Genomic DNA, 17,310 nt, shown 5'->3' on the forward strand with positions numbered 1-17,310 from the left:
TGCTTGTCACCATTAGATGTAGCGCAGAAATGAACGCACGCATGGCAGATGTTTGAGTTCGGTTTTGTTTCTGTGCGGCGCTTCAGGTATGTTGTCATACACTGAGAAGTGTGGAGGTGGCCCATCTGTCACAGCACTACTAACCCTGTAAACAAAAATCCTGAGCTGTCATTCACTGCACGCCCACGCTCTTTTATTCTCACTGGTTACTTCTCAGGCAGGCAGCGCCGATGAAGGTAAAAATAAAAACTCCCCCAAACATAAACAATTCTACGTTACATATACAATGTTGAACAAACTGTGGTTTGCAGAAGCTGTAAGAAGTGAAAGTCGCTCCAGGCAGGCATGAAGATTAATGAGCTGTTGGAGGCATGAAAAAATAAATAAATGCGAACCTCAACATGAAATTGATTTGTACATAATGAATCATTGGAGTATGAGCGTGATCTTCCTTTAAAGGTTAATAACTTCTGACCTTGTTTCTAACCAGCTGACCTATAGTTAATATGAACACAAACAATTAGCTGGATGTTTATTTATACTGATGTTATATCAATTTACTGTATACACACGCAGATGCTGAATAGGTGTGTATGAAATAAGGACCAATCAGGTAGTTATGCAAGTCCATTTTCCAAGCTGTTAAAAAAAGATTTTAGATTGATAACCATTCGGTGTCGCTATCATTTAGATTCACTGCACATTATACTATGCAAACAACAATTCATCACTTCTAGTAACTAACATCGATTTGTTATAGTTATAGTTATAGTTTAGTTATAGTTATAGTTAGCTATGGATTGCAGCTGCTAGCAGGAACTGAACAAGATTAGAGTTTAATGGTGCGTTCAAGTCCTGCAACCAAGAACTGCACATCCAATGTTAAAATATTAACATGGTTTCAATGCCTCCTTCAAGGATGTTATAGATTTTTATTGATTAGGATTACTCAAAAAGTTGTGGTTGGTTTTCCAGGATTAGTTTTTAATCAGACGTTAGGAGTTAATCTAGATCCAAGAACGTTTATTGCGAAAGTTATGAAATGGTTATAACAACTAAACAAAATTGGACAATTTTGTATCCAATCTTCACAAACACATATCAAAGAGAAATAAGAAAAATCCAGGCAATCACTTGATGTTATCACCGGGCCAAGATTTCCACTATCTGAAGGGACTTTTCAGCCCTGGCTGAGTCAAACTGCTCTTATTTCCAACTTGATTAAAACATTAAAACCAGGTTTTCAGTTTATATTTGCACTCCGTCCCAAGCTCACTGCCTCATAAACCTTATCAGCACAAATGCCACAATAACAGTTTATTATTTTGGCTATGAATGAAGCCGTGTGTTCCCATTTTTAATAATACCAAAACTGACCAAAAGTTTACTCACTGTTCTGTCTAATCAAAGTAGCTGTGAGGAAAAAAAACAGGATGTATCTTTAAAGTTTATGATTGTTGTACAAAGAAATTCAGTTTTTTTTTTAGTATGGTTAACATGAGAGCAACAACCAGTTCAATCTGTGAATATTTTAGCGGTTCAGTGGAACACAGTAAGGATCTGTGGACTGCTTGATCCTCTTTATTCCATGTACCTGTCCAAAAGCATCGTGTTACCCTCTACTGTATCTTGTGCTGTGCCTCCGAGACAAGACATACCAACTGCTGAGTTACCTAACGCATGACCTGAGCTCCCCCTCTTCCTTCCTGTCCTCAGGCGCTGCTCTGTGCTCTGGGGACGCTGTAAAGGCAGCGTATTTAAAAAGGCGCAGCACAGCTACTGGATCCAAGTGACTTCAGGTACTTGTAGGGCTGCAGGGGGATTTCATGACTGCACTGAGATCACACTTTTTCTGAACATGAAGCACTTCTACTGGCTTGAGGTGATTGCGATATAGGCCTTTATGAACGTCAGACAATGTTGCATAAGATCATTGGTTAATGGAAATCTGAAGAGCTCTCAGAGAGCTCTTTGTTATGAGGCTGAGGCTGTGACATGCTCACAAAGAACCAATTTTGCTCTCAGTGAGCTCACTTTCATTCTTGCCTACGCTGCGAAAATAGTCATTGTGTTGTTCTATATCAGCACTGAAAGCCCATCTTGGTGTAATTTAAGCCTTTAAACACCACATGTACCAAACAGCAGTATTACTTATTTGATATGAGGCTGTTTTGCCCAGATTTGATTTGACATATTTTTAATCTGCACATTTTTTCAATTAATCAATTTCTTTCATGCAAAAGAAAAATATGAAAGAGAAACCATCTCGCAATGAGTCCCAACAGTCAGACACTTGTTTGTGGATGTAACCTACTTACAGTATGCACTCACTGGACGCTTTATTGGTTACACGTTTAACTGCTCCTTAATATAAATATCTAATCAGCAAATCGCCTTTCAGTAATTCAAAGCGGTTAGTTATGTAGACACAATAAAGGTGACCTGCTAAGGTTCAAACTGAGCAGGGCTGGTCCCACACAACCATCTCTAGGGTTTAAAGAAAATGGTCTGAAACTGGAAAATATCCAGTAAGGGTTAAAATACCTTGGTGATTTCAGAGGAGAATGGACAGATTGCTTTGAACTGAGAGGAAGGCAAAGGTAACTAAAATAACCACACAGCCAACCAATACAAGACTGGAAAAACACTGCCTGGTGTGATGAGTCTCAATTTCTGCTGTGACGTCTGGATGTTAGGGTCAGGATTTGGCATAAACAGCGAGCATGGACTCATTCTGCCTTTTATCGATGCTTCAGGCTGCTGGTGGTGTAATGGTGTGGGGGATATCTTATTGCCACACTCAGCCACTTTGCACCAACTGAGCATCATTTAAACACCACAGCCATCCTGAGTGTTGTTGCTGACCATATCTTCTGATGTCTGCTTCTAGCAGGATAACACAGCATGTCACAAAGCTCAAATCACTCTAAACTGGTTTCTTAAACATAACTTGACTTCACTGTATTCAAATGTCCTCCACAGCCACCAGATCTCAGTCTAATAGAGCACCTTTGGGATGTGGTAGAACAGCAGATTTACATCATGGATGTGCAGCTGACCAATCTGCAGCTACTGTTTAATGCTATCATGACAATATGGACCAAAATCTGTGAGGAATGTTTCCAGCACATTGTTGAACCTGTTCAATAAAGAATTAAGGCTGTTCTGAATGATAAAGGGGGTGAAACCCATTAATTCAATTCAATTCAATTCAATTTTATTTATATAGCGCCAAATCACAACAAAAGTCGCCTCAAGGCACTTCATAGATACAGAGAAAAACCCAACAATCATATGACCCCCTATGAGCAGCACTTTGGCGACAGTGGGAAGGAAAAACTCCCTTTTAACAGGAAGAAACCTCCGGCAGAACCAGGCTCAGGGAGGGGCGGGGCCATCTGCTGCGACCGGTTGGGGTGAGAGAAGGAAGACAGGATAAAAGACATGCTGTGGAAGAGAGACAGAGGTTAATAACAGATACGATTCAATGCAGAGAGGTCTATTAATACATAGTGAGTGAGAAAGGTGACTGGATTACTAGCAAGATATATCTAATAAAGTGGCTGATGAGTGCAAGCGGTGGTTTCTGCCACAATAGCCTTATTTCCTTCAAGTTGTAAAACCCTAGCTCAGATGTGTTTCAGTAAGACTGATGCACATGTTCAAAACGTTCTTCATATTAAAAAGACTTCACACACAAGTGTTTTGGGAATAACTTACATCTCAGCTGTGTGAAAGCTGTTGGAGCAATTCCTCACGGAGATGCATCGACCGTTTTTCTAAATAAATTCGACTTGTTTAATATCACTCGCACCTCCTCTGGTAATCAGTCGAATGTTTTATCCCATGTAATGAAGCAGGTGATGCCTCACGATGTCCTGACCCTCAGACTGGAAACTTTTACCCGCCCACGCTGAACATCAGAAGCACAGAATACCCTCCCACTCACTACACAGAAATGAAAAATAAGCTAAAGGACCAATCCTGTCCTCTTGATTCAACCCACCTACATGTCCTCGGGTGTTTTTCTCATTTTACCTCTGCTTTTTCTATTTTCTGATTATTTGACGGCGAGCATCACACAGAGCCACTGTTTGCATAGATCCTTGTTTCCAGTAGCCGATGCCTGGCACCTCCTTCTGTAGCAGGTCAGAAAGACAGCAGCGTAGTCCACAGCCTGTTATGAGTCTCACCTGAGTCACACTAAGAATTTATGACTGCAGTAGCCTAAGCTAACAGGGTGATCATCCTATCAAACAAAAATATTGTGTGTTTTTTTTTATTGTGTGTTTACTTATTGTTGTATCTGGAAGCAACAGTGCATATCCAGCCCATCCCATCTGCTCCCTTACATTTACCTTGTGGCTCATTCTGACTCACACATTCAGAAATGAAAATTTACTGAATGTTGCCTAAACTCTCGGGGACCAGCGTCCTTTTTTATTGTGAAGTTGGATTTGTTTTACAGTTGATGGTGGATAATTAGAAGATTTTTTTTCGCACTGTTTGAATGCCTTCTTCTAAACTGCTAAAAGGCCTTGAGGCATTTTGGAAGAGGGGACACAAAAACAGTAGTGGATGATTGCTTCATGTACATAAATGCATCTTCTCAAAGGAATGTCATTTGAGGCTCTAAAGCTGTTCAGGACTTCCAGTATGATACATTAGTTGTGTAGTACAGCGATGCAGAGAGTTATATTGGAGGTGACACCCATCAGGGCTATAAATAGCTTTGCACTTTCCCCCCAGGAGCTCAGCTAGCGCTCTCCCAGGCATTTGATCACTTGTTTGTAGTGAACTGACATCACCCACTTCTGCCTTTTTCTCACTGACTTTCTGACTCCTGCATATAAACACACGCACACATACACACGCATACAAAACACTGTAGCTTAATTATAGCTTGAACACAGTGCTCATGGAGACCTTCATCAGCTGCTGTGATGATGATGACTTTGAGGGCAGATAGTTTGCCTCAGGGTTTCCCTAAACTACACTACTACACTTACTGATGACTCACCTAATCGCTTAAGACTCAACTACGACTGCTGCGAACAAAGCCGTGGGCACAGAGCAAAGTCAATTCTCAGATACAGCATCACTCTTTAATAAATAAACTGCTGCTCTTAATTGGAGGGGAAGGGGATTCGGGCACAAGCCTCATAACATGTGGGAGTATGAAGCGAGTGAAAACGAAAAAAGATACACAAAACCCCTGCAGGCTGTGTCTGACCCCGGTGAGTCACTGTCTACGCGAGCTTCTGCAGAACTGAACATGACTCAGTAACAAGCACAAACATTAGTGAAGTGCACTTCTATTGCTGGCTAGCTTACTCCAGCTTGGAGTTTTATCTCATTTATTGGAACACAGAGTGCCGCTTGTACAGTTTTTGCTTTTTGAAGTGCGATTCCCTTTTTCCTTTAGACAAAAATGCCTCACTGAGATGTTACAAAAACACCGAAAATTGCAGAATGTTTTGGAGACGGGGTGATCACGGCATGTTCTCTTAGCACTTAATCAATTTACACTTTAAGAATTTTTAAGGAAGAAACAACTTTGTTAATGGTTAGTAAACTACTATGGTTATTGACCAATTTATGGGCAATTATAAAGTCTGAATTCATATAAAAATAGACTGGTATTTAACTAACAACATGATGTAAACTGATTAAAACCTAATTTGATTAACATTTTAGCCTTGTTTAAATGATTAATAATGGTTGTGAACCCAAACTTTGCTTTATTAACACCAGTTTTTAAATTGTCAGGCAGTGAAATGTTCCAGAAGTTACACCTTTTGACATAACATTTAACCCTATAAACATTTATAAAATACTATAATTTATAACTAATCGCTTTATTAAACAGAGCCCTGTCATACCGATGTTTAAGGAAACCCCCTTGTACCTTGACATTAAGAAAGACTTATGGCTGTATATATAGCAAATGTTTCACTTACTATTGATTTAAAGCTCCACCTTCCAAAGTCATTAACATGAACAACTTTAGTGCGTCCAAAATAACTAGCTAAAATGGATTATAACATCTGCATCCATTGAAAGGTTTGCGAACTGACAGAAGGCTGACAGAGGGGGAAGAACTTATTTTCGTAATTAAAGACCTATTGCTTCTGTGGCCGATTAGAAGTCAGTAGATCCAGGATTATTTAACTTTGAGTTACATACGTTATTAACAAGATTATTGCCAAATTAATAAAAGGATATAACCACATGGACTCCCGAGAGACAGCTGGTGTTTGATCTGCAAAGCAAGGGCATTTCAGTGAGTCTTTCCAAGTCGGTGGGCGAGTGGGACCAAAAACACAGCAGGTTTAAACAAAAATAAAAACCACCGTTTTCAGGCTCAGTTAGAGGTTTGATTGTGTGAAAATTGGTGCTGTGTAAGAATTTACACATATCTTTATTTTGGATTTTTTAAAAAAAACAAATGACAAAAGTAAACGTTATTTTTCTTATTCTATGTAGCTTAACAGTCCACGGGTTGTGTAATCAAAATATATTTAAAATATATTTAAAGTGTCTAAAGTAAATGCAGGCATTATGTGATGCATGATATTGTATGTATCATATGCATGACGGTACTATGTCTGATGATTAATATGTGTATATTTTCTCTCTTGAATTTTGCACCTATTGATGTTTTTAAGTACTTATGTACTGCTGGTTAGCTTGATCTGTCATAAAAACAAGTAAGTATTTTAAAATTAATAGTATGGAATACAAAGTGCAATAACTGCATCTTATAACATAGAAAAGAAAACTTTGTACTGTGGAGTAAAAACAAAAAGCCGCATAACATGAACATATTTAAGCACAAGCACATAAACCTCAGTAAATTGCTTGAATGTACTCGGTTACATTCTTACTGTTCCTGTTTATGCTCCAATCCAATGGAGTTGATTATTCTTAATCTTACAGTCCTTTAGTCCATCGTATCTGATCATGTTGTAATTTCTTTGATGTGTTACATAAATAGAAAGTGAATTCAAAAGAACATTTTTTGGCACTTTTCAATGTCCCAAAAATGAATGCCGTCCTAAAAACGAATCAAATATAAATTAAATAAAAAATAAAATATAAAATCGATTCAAGATAAAATTGTGTAAAGAAAAAGATATTTTACTGCTACTGCAGCAATTCGTGGCAAATAAATGTATCTTCGTATATTTAAGTCAAATTTTAGGCGAAATCCCGTTAAAAAGTGACATTCTAACAGTCCTTCCTTCAAACTATTTGTTTATTTTTGCATCTACAGAAAATATGACACGCCAAATCTACGCGAGTAATAAATAATTCATATGAGCGAAAGGGGGGCGTGTGCACCTTGTGCCATTTGATGACTGCTGAGCCCTTTCCCATTATTCAGAAACACATGCCGGAGTTTATCTGCGCCCTTTGCCTCCACATCCACGCTGATTGGGAGCAAAGGGCGATCAGTGCGAAACTCGACGGTGAATAACTGAAGCGTGACGACTTGTGTTTGTGCTCAAGTTTGCTCAAGGTGAGCCGAACGAGGCATCGACAAAACATGTAGGAAACAAGGTGAAGCATGGGTTCATTTTTTCTGTGAACAGGTTTTTGTTCAGTCATTCATCACACTTGCTTTTCTCGGTGCCCCACAGATCGCTCTCTGCCTGATGGCTGTTCCGTTCGCGTGTTGTTCAAACTGTCGTGGCTGCTGAAAGACGTGACCCCCGCGCATCGCAGAGCGCCACACGCGCACCTGTCGGATGTAAGTGGGAAGCGGTCGGTGAGCTTATAGAGCGAGAGGGGGAGAGAGAGATGGTGACTGCTGGGTTCAGCACGCTGGATAGCGCTCGAGGAATTTGGAAAGTACGGCGGCGGCGGCGCGCGGACGCACGAGGATCTAAGTGAAACGAGTGCGTGGAGCCGCCGGAGAGATGAGCGACCATGGTGGATTTGAAGTTCTCGTTTGCAACAACAGGCGCAGGTAACGTGCGAGTGGACTTTCTGGAGTGAGACATGGACTTTGCTGAAATCATTTTCGCTTTGTTCATCGTCGTGGTCGCGATCGTCTCGCTGTTGTCCAACTTGTTGGTGCTGCTATGTTTCGTCCACAGCACCGAGATACGCCGACAGGTGCCCGGTGTTTTCACCATGAACTTGTCTTTCTGCAACATACTCATCACTGTTTTGAACATGCCGGCCACTCTGGTGGGGATTATCAGAAAGCAGCAGCCCTTTGGAGATTGCGTTTGCCACACGGTGAGCTTTCTGGAGACTTTTCTCACCGCAAACACCATGCTGAGCATGGCGGCTCTCAGCATAGATCGGTGGATAGCGGTCGTCTTCCCGCTCAGTTACTCCACCAAAATGCGCTACAAGGACGCACTGATCATGGTGTGCTACTCCTGGCTGCACTCCTTTACCTTCTCCCTGACGGCGCTGCTCTTCTCCTGGGTCGACTACAGCGACGTTTACGCGTCCTGCACCTTGCAGCCGAGCGAGGAAGGCAGCGACAGGATTAAGTTTACAATCTTCACTATCGTTTTCCACGCCACCAGTTTCATTCTGTCCCTGCTCATCTTGTGTTTCACCTATTTGAAGGTGTTGAAGGTCGCTAGGTTTCACTGCAAGAGGATTGACATTATCACCATGCAGACTCTGTTCCTGCTGGTCGATATTCACCCAAGGTAGTTCACCTCGTGTATTGTGAGCATGATTTCTCCCGGTCTGTTTTGACAGTGGCCTTGTGGCAAAAAAGTCTAAATGTTCTTTGCTGTTTTCAGCGTGAAACAAAGATGCTTAGCAGAGCAAAAGAGGAGAAAGCAGAGAGCCACGAAGAAGATCAGCATCTTTATCGGCTCATTTATCATCTGCTTTGCTCCTTATGTAATCACAAGGTGAGTCAACTCATACATAATTCAACTTACTGCAAAACAACTGCTTAAGAAATAACTGATCCCACACATTTGTAAAATAATACATCTTTGACGGCATTTGACTAAGTAAAAAATACATTTAGCCAGCATGTTGAGATCTGCATCCACACTGATCAGCTTTGCAGACCTGTTTTCTTCACATGCTAATGCAAACTCACAATGTCAGATCAGATACAAGCAAACAGTTTATTCCAAGCTGACAGCACACCGCTCATAATTTCAATGATCATTTCCTTAAACTGTGATGTGTCTCATTAGCCACCTGTGCTGCGCTGTACATAAACATGGCAGGCTACTTCCAGTGAAAGACACGCATTAGAGTCTAGGACAATAGATACAGTTCAAACAACCAAAGAGGCTCCCAGAGAAGCGTGGAAATGCTTTAGTGGGCCACAAATCGCCCCGATGCGGTGCTGATGATCCATCAATTTGACATCTGTGGTGTGCTCATATATGGAAGGGAAGAAGGAGGACAAATTAGCAAAGAGCAGCGTTTGAGGTGGAGTAACCCCCCATTGACCGTGGCTGCCCACAGGAAGTGTCTAGTGTGACAGTTGGCACCTAAGCATCCAATTATGATAATTCATACGCATATTTTATCTTTTGTACTTGTAAAGTAGTCTTTGCCTCTGTGATATTTGGATGGTCCTGTTTGATTTCACTGTTCCACATCCCCCCTGACCAGAAGAATACAGGAGACTGTGTTAGAAATGTGGAGAGGCGCTCAGCTGTGTGGTTTAAGTTGAAAAAGGCGAAACACTACGCTGTGTTTCAAATACTTTAACTGCTAATATAGTAAGTAAGTAAATAAATAAATAAATAAGAAAATGTAATCTCCACTGGACAGAGAAAACAAAAGAAAAAACTTCTTTATTGGATAATTTGAAGCGCCTTCATAAAATCTACACAATATCTATGGTCATATGTAATGCCTTTAAAAATTTTTAATGTTTTGATTTGATTTGATGTTAACGTGGCACTGAAAATTCTTTAGCATTTAATTGAGTAACTAACATAATTATTTGGAAACTATCTAAATATCTGTGTAGGTTCTCAGTAATCCGGGTCATAGTAGTCTCTAAGGAGCTTGAAAAGGAGGTGATGGGACTTGTTTAACTGAAGAAGATTCTTAGACGAGACGTGAAACATCGTCAAAAACTTAAAGTCCAGGCATCCTCTTTTTTAAGCTCCTTAGACAACTATCTAAACCCTTTTAAAAAAAAAAAAATGTGTCAAATGAGACCATGTTTTGAAATCTATCTGTTCATTTTTAATTTGATGGGATCAATATGTTTAAAAAAACGTTAACTGGTGAGACAGGGACACGTCTGTCCCTGTGCTGCTTCAGAGTTTCTTCTACATGCTGTAGTTTTCAAATGTATTTTTTCACCTGCTCAGCAGAGTATCCTTGATCAAGTCTCCCCTGTGAGAGTTAAACCTCACAATTCCTTAAACACGATGAGAGTCTTCATGGCCTTTTTTGGGTGTCTATATTTTGCTTTTGTTTACTGGCCTCTTCAGCCAAAAAAGCTAATTTTAGGTTATTAGAAAGTACCTTATCTAAAATATAAAAATGCATTCAGTAGGAGGACAGCTTAACAACTGGGGCAATTGGGAGGTTATTCTTGGTATAGTATGACAAATACGCCACAGTAAATAAGCCTACTGACGTTTTCTTTCTTTACTTAGGAAACTTGCTTCTGTCAAAATTTATAGTAACATTAACATTTTGGCTTTTTTTTTTTTTTTTTACTTTAATCATAAAAATAAAGGGTGGTTGGTCTGCAGGGTAGCCAATCTATCATCAGGACCCCCTTACTGCAGAGTCATACTGTTAGATTACACACATTGGTGTTGTCTTGGTGTTATAATAGGTTACACTTTCCCTGAAAAGGACATTGTCTGTGTGGCATATGTCACTTCAAAACCTGCATACATTATTCAGCATTAATGGGTCATCATAAATGTGCATAGTACTCATGTAGTGTGCACTAATGCACCTTCACACTGTCAGAGACAACAGCTTTTGAAGTGTGCTCTGATAACAGAAAGCAATGATCCTGTCATAGTTCTGAGACTTAAAGACACAAATATACATAAACTGAGGCTCAGTGGAAGGAGAGGGCTATTTATACACATGGGGTAAACAGGGAAGTGGAAACAGCTGGATGAAATGAAACAGGTGAAAACAATCAAGACAACCAGAGGGAGGGAGTAAAGTTCAGATGCAGGAGACATGTTTCAAAGAAAAAAGAAAGAAATAGCAAAAGCTCCAACCAAAAACAGGAACAAAAAATACAATAATAAAAAAACTGAATGGGATTTTACAGGGAAAATTCAAATCCAAATACTTTTACTAAGGAAACTGAAAACAGGGCCAAACCCAGGGACCACAGCAGCTCTTCTTTAATCCAGAGGACACAGCATCTGTGATTTAAAAAAAAAAGTCAGATTTAATTGAAATAAAACAAGAAAAATGATCAGTTTCATCAGCTAATATTTTGTCTGTGTGCTGTTTTTTTTTAGTTAAAAATAGCTTTTGATTATTAGTTTTTGTTAACGTTTCACACAGCCTCCCAACTTTGGTCGAAATGGAGTTCTTTGTTTGGTTTGTTTTTCATTTAGGCATTTAAAAATCTGCCACACAGTTCCTTTTGATCATTAATAACACGAGTGGTTTGAACATAAAAATCCGAGGTGAAAAAATGATAAAAGATCTCCTTCTTTTGAAAGGTTAGAGTTATAAAAAAATTTTCACCACGTTACACCTACCTTTGCAAAAGAAAAAGAAAAAGAGCACACAATTGCATTTCCAAGCCACTTATGATCATTATAGAGTACCTAATGTGTTAAAGGTTTTATGGTCAGTCTTATCTAATCATCTGACATAACATCAGGACAAATCTCTGAGCGGCACCTTCACTAAAATGCACTCTGTTTAGTCATGTTTCTCCTGACGCCCCTTCAGGTTGGCTGAGCTTCTCCCGTTCGTGGACGTCAACCGCCACTGGGGAATCATCAGTAAGTGCCTGACATATAGCAAAGCTGCGTCTGACCCCTTTGCCTACTCTCTCCTACGTCAGCAGTACAAGAAAGTCCTGGTCACTGTCGTCAACAGGCTACTCCGACGTGACCTTTACCCTTCGTCTGGCCATAACAGCTCTTTAGACACGGAGAACGACTACTGTCTCCAGAGGATCAGTTAATGGCAAATGCAGGACGTGACATATGCACACGCTACAGTGCAGGCCAAAAATAAAGGTTGCCTCTTGCAGAAAAAAAAGGTGGGTGGAGAGAAAAAAAGAACAGGAGAGAGAAAGAGAGGACAGGTTATTGTTTGAAAGAGAAAAGAGAGTCGAAAGATGGGACAAGGAAGTGGGTGGAAGGTGAAGAAGAGAGCAAAAAAAAAACATAAGGAAGACAGTGGGCGGACAGGAATGAAAAGGTGGCGATGTGGGGGAGGATGAATGGGCAAAAAGATAAAGAAGAGATGGGTTAGACGAATGATAGGGTGGAGACGTTGGGGAGTGACGGCAAACAAGGGATCTGTGATTCATCAGGAACAGCATTCTCCAGAAACCACACAGCCAGTCTATTTCACTGAATAAGTCATTGGCTCATCTAAAACTGAGGGGACGCACAGCTGGAGATGAGGTCCCTTCTTCACTCTGAGCGACATGTAAAAGGTGGCCTTCCTCTACTCCAACAACTTTAGAATCATTTCAAACCTGTTCTTGCCCCACTTAACATCGCACACACGGAGGCTGGTGGTCGATAAGCAGCCGAGCGACGACGGGCAAAGAGGGAAAGACTTTTGTTGCTCCTGCTTCTGTATAATGTCCTGTCAGTGAATGGATGCAGACTTAAATGTGGAGGCTCAGCTGCTGCACATTATTGCCATGTTCTGTATTGACTGTGTTAGACTACTTTGCAGTGTCATGTCAGTCACTTAATATTGATGCACTTTGTCTAATTCTCTCAGAGATGCTATACCTAAAGGAGCCAAAGGCATTTGACATTTACACCCTAATCTTAAAGGATGAGTCTGGTGAGAGGCTTTATTCTTTGTTACTGTCACCAAAATCAATTAGTTGGTCGGTTTCTCAGTATTTTCCAACTTCCCAAGCATCCCTGTTCTTTGAATTATTCAAGTATAGACAGCAATTAATGTACATGTTTAGACTATTTCCATTAATACACAGGTCAGACTTTAAAAGCTTTATTTTTAAAAAATAATTGAAAGTTATATTTTGTATTCATCACACGTACAATGAAATATACCAAGGCTTTGTTTGTTTTAGTTTTTCTAATTATGTTTTATAGCTTATGAAAATCACACATCCAGTACAACATTTACTAACGTCAATCATAGAATTATTTATGATGGAGAGATGCCCAACTTTTTAAAAGTATGTAGAGGTGATCTGTGGCTCTGCTGAGGCAGGTGCAGGAAAAAGAAATCAGGATCTCCATAAGGCTCGCCAGCAGATGAAAGCATGAGGCGCTCTGAAACCTCCTGGTAGATGGTCCTTTTACTTTGGACTTCATAAAAGCAACCCAGTTCATCAAGGACTGCAGAAGTTTCACATTGGACTTTAAACACTCCACTCCACTCTCCTCTATGCACTAGGACCGAGACTTTCAAATAACACATAAAAACATATAACTTTTGGGAGATTTCTTTCCCAGGTAAGATACTTCTGACATCTCTGGTTCAGAAGTGGCTTGATGTTAGGAATCAAAGTGGTAAATGGTAATGGACTGGTTCTTATACAGCACTATTCTACTCGACTTGAACACTCAAAGCTCTCTGATCTAACATGCCTAATTCAACCATTCACACCCATTCATACAAGCGCTTTTTTTCTACACCTAAGTGCTTTCTGTGTAACATTTACACTCTGATGGATACATTGGAGAGCAACTTGGGGTTCAGTATTTTGCCCAAGGATACTTTCACACTTGCACACAGACCAGAGCAGCCAGGGATCAAATCACTAACCTTCTGGCCACGACCAGCTGACATTTGCACGCGGTGGCCCTTGATGCCAAGTCACCAGCCTCAGTCCACTTCTTGTGAAGTTCTCACAGTTTCTTGAATCGACTTTTTGGCAGTCCTCTCAAGGCTACAATTATTCCTGCTGCTCATGCACTTTTCCTACCACACGTTTCCCTTCAAGTCAACTGTCCATTAATATGCTTCAATTCAGCTCTCAGTGAAAACAGCCAGTCTTTTCAGTTGAGACTGTTGGTGGTTTACACTGTTTGTGGAGGGTGTTGGTTATCGACATCTGGACAGTCATCAAGTCAGCAGACTTCCTGTTGATCGTGGTTGCGAGGCCTTAAATAGACTCAGAGAAATACAGTATTTGTGACGTGTGAATAGTAATTTACTCAAACTGAGAATGAAATCATAAGATAACAAGATACCGGATTTCTGATTTTCATGACCTATCATCAAAGTTACAGAAAAAAATTTGTCAGAAATATTTCACATTGCATGCAATGAATACAATGAATGCAATGAATATTTCAATTAAATTGAAAATAAATGAACCTTTTCACAATATTGCAGCTGTCAGGACACACTTGTAGACGGCAGAAAGAAGATAAAAAACTACTTGACCACAAAGCATCCATCACTGAATACTTGGCTTTCTTGGTTTTCCCAAATTTTATGTTAGTATGCATTTGAGTCATTATCTAATTAAATATGCACCAGTCTGCAGGTTGAATCCGGTCGTCAAGTCTGACGTCACTAGCTGTGTCTGGGCCTAAACTCCGCTGCAGGTCCATATATCAAACGATCACTATGGCATTACTGAGAGTTGAAAAACTGTCTAAAGTCTTTCATCTTTAATAAAATGATCAGCGTTCTGCTCCACCAGGTGTAACAATTGAGTTTAACATCCAGGCATCCATGAAAACGGAATTTATGACATTTAACGGAGTTAGAAGTTAGCAAGAAGTTAGCTTGCTAGCTTCTATCTAAATACAATATAGCATGTCCTGACTGCGGGGTTTTGGAAACAAATTAAAACGTACAGCTGTGTTATCACTTCCAACATAAATGAAGACAGAAAACTAAACAGCAGTGACGTTTGTAGGGTTACTGAAGTTTGGCTAGCTGGTATATAATGATGTGCTACGTGACCGCTAGCAACACAGCTATGCTAGCATAATATAAACAAGCTAACTTTTTTTCCACTCGATAAAAGTTAACGTGAGTGTTCTCGGTGGTCAGAAACAAATGTAATCGCATGGCAGGATGCTGTGAAAGGACCAAACTTCAGCCAGGAGAACAACTGAGATAATCCATCCACAATACGAGGTTAGTCATTCATATACTGCTGCATGGGCTGGGCTGTAGTTACATCCTAAGGTTTTAAAAACTGAGCTTAAATAAATGATTAGCGGTAATAAAAGCCGAGGGAGGTCAACAGTGATCACTGACTGTTTTAGGATCTTTTTGAGATTAAATAGAAGAAAATACAAAACATTAAACATGTTAACAACACAAAAGCCATATTAAACGCAGACTACTTTAGGCCCGGAAGTAGGATTCGTCACGTCATCACTTAACGACCGGATAAAGCTAGGTTGTGTGGGCATATCCCAAGAAATAGAGGAATGTTCCTTTGATCAGTCCATAATTTTAGAATGCCATTTTAGCTTGGAGAGTTAATAAGAGGGGGGAGAACACCTTTTATTTTTTTTTCATTTTGTGGATTTGTTGACAGTAAGAAAAAATATGGCAAATTACCAGATTTATACTTTTAAGTTAGAGTTTTTAACTGAATGTACCTGAACGCCCACTTTTAACTGAAACGCCTTTGTATAATTGTGTTTTGTTTTGCCAGCTGACTGGAGAAGTCGTTTCTATGGATATTTACATAATGATATTACATATTTTGCACTGTACAGGAACAACTTTTTGTCTAGATAAATGGGGAGCAACGTGATGTAGCATAGGAGTGTTTTCAAAGTGCTTTAAAACACACTGCTCTGTGTTTGTGCCAGATTTAAATATGTGATTCTTTTTCCAGCTGTTCCACACAAGAACCAGAATAGCTGCTTTATTATAATAACAGTTATTATTATTACTAAAATAAAAATCTGGTTATTTGGATGTATTTTACTCACATGTATTTTTTCCTCCTGTGAGCCACTTGCTGTTCTTTGGCAGTGTGATTAGCTATTAGTGGAATATGTGCAATAATAAAAAGCTGTCAATTATAAAATATGAATATGAATGTTTTCACTGCATCGTTGCTGAACGTACACAAATGTCCTTTAATTACATCATATTTCATCTCCAGATTTGATTTGTCAGTTTTTAAATTGAATTCAGCCCATTGACACGACAGGCCGGCACACTGAAAGACAAATAGCATGTCTTTTATTTAAATTTGGACTCATTAATTTCAGATTTTACAGTCTTAAATAAATAAAGATGAAACAGATGCATTTGAAAAGGCTTACACGGGGAAGTTATTCTCTGAATAATAAAAAGCTTTCCGGGTCGCACCTGTTTCTGCCTCACAGCCCTGATTGTGGCGCAGATAGCATGCAACATAAAAAATGACTCTGGTGTCACATGGAGAACTTCTCTTGCAATATCGGCAAGTATAATTAAAGAGAGGAGTTCATCTTTGTCAATTGATATATTCAAACTCAGTAATGAATCTCTTTTAATCTGATAAGTGGAAACAGACCAGCAGTAATTACTGGCAACATTAAAATTAGAAATCCCCATTTTTGGTGGCTCGCTCAACTACCGGCACCTCTGAATTCACAGGCAGTTAACGCTTAAAGCAGCTCAGGCTTGTGCAGAAGCCAGAGCTCGGCTATTTTTGCACCTCTTAATTAACCCCAATCACCAGAACCTGATAAAAGAGAAACTGGTAATTAAAACTGCTCAAATGGAAAATGTATGCATGGCACAATATGTGTCACAGCTGCTCGAGTTTAAAAGTACGGAATCAACTGAGCGGGTTTGCAGACTGTCGGGCCTCTCTTGAAAATCTGCTTTCTACATGGCTATTAATACATGACTCCCCTCACACTCTAGAGCAGCCTGAGGAGGATTTAAAGATAGCAGCATTGTCTGCATCAGTGGTAAATATCTTAACCTCCTTCCACACTTCAGTCCACCTACATATGGTGATAAAGTAGACAAAATGATAAGCTTGTAATTAAAATAAGGAAGAACAAAATCCAAGATAAGCTGAATTAGAAGAGTCTGATTTCCATATAAGCAGCTTGTTTACTATTATTATAGAGTGTTGATGGAGAAGGTCATAGGAGAGGGTGCCACGACAGGAACTGTGGTGCTGCATGAGAAAGTCAGGAGCGGCAGAGACATGTATGAAGGTGGTGCATGACA

The 17,310-nt window shown here is 39.8% G+C and overlaps 1 protein-coding gene across 1 annotated transcript; it reads left to right on the forward strand.

The window, feature by feature from the left end:
* The first annotated feature begins 7,706 nt into the window (after positions 1-7,706).
* On the forward strand, positions 7,707-14,938 carry gpr78b (G protein-coupled receptor 78b). The gene is made up of 3 exons (XM_006807715.3): positions 7,707-8,675; positions 8,772-8,885; positions 11,893-14,938. Exons 1-3 carry the CDS (start codon positions 8,005-8,007, stop codon positions 12,128-12,130), a joined length of 1,023 nt encoding a protein of 340 aa, XP_006807778.1. The 5' UTR covers positions 7,707-8,004; the 3' UTR covers positions 12,131-14,938.
* Positions 14,939-17,310: the final 2,372 nt, after the last annotated feature.

The sequence above is a fragment of the Neolamprologus brichardi genome, chromosome 3 (assembly GCF_056152115.1).
Source record: "Neolamprologus brichardi isolate AB-2024 chromosome 3, ASM5615211v1, whole genome shotgun sequence".
NCBI classification, from domain to species: domain Eukaryota; kingdom Metazoa; phylum Chordata; class Actinopteri; order Cichliformes; family Cichlidae; genus Neolamprologus; species Neolamprologus brichardi.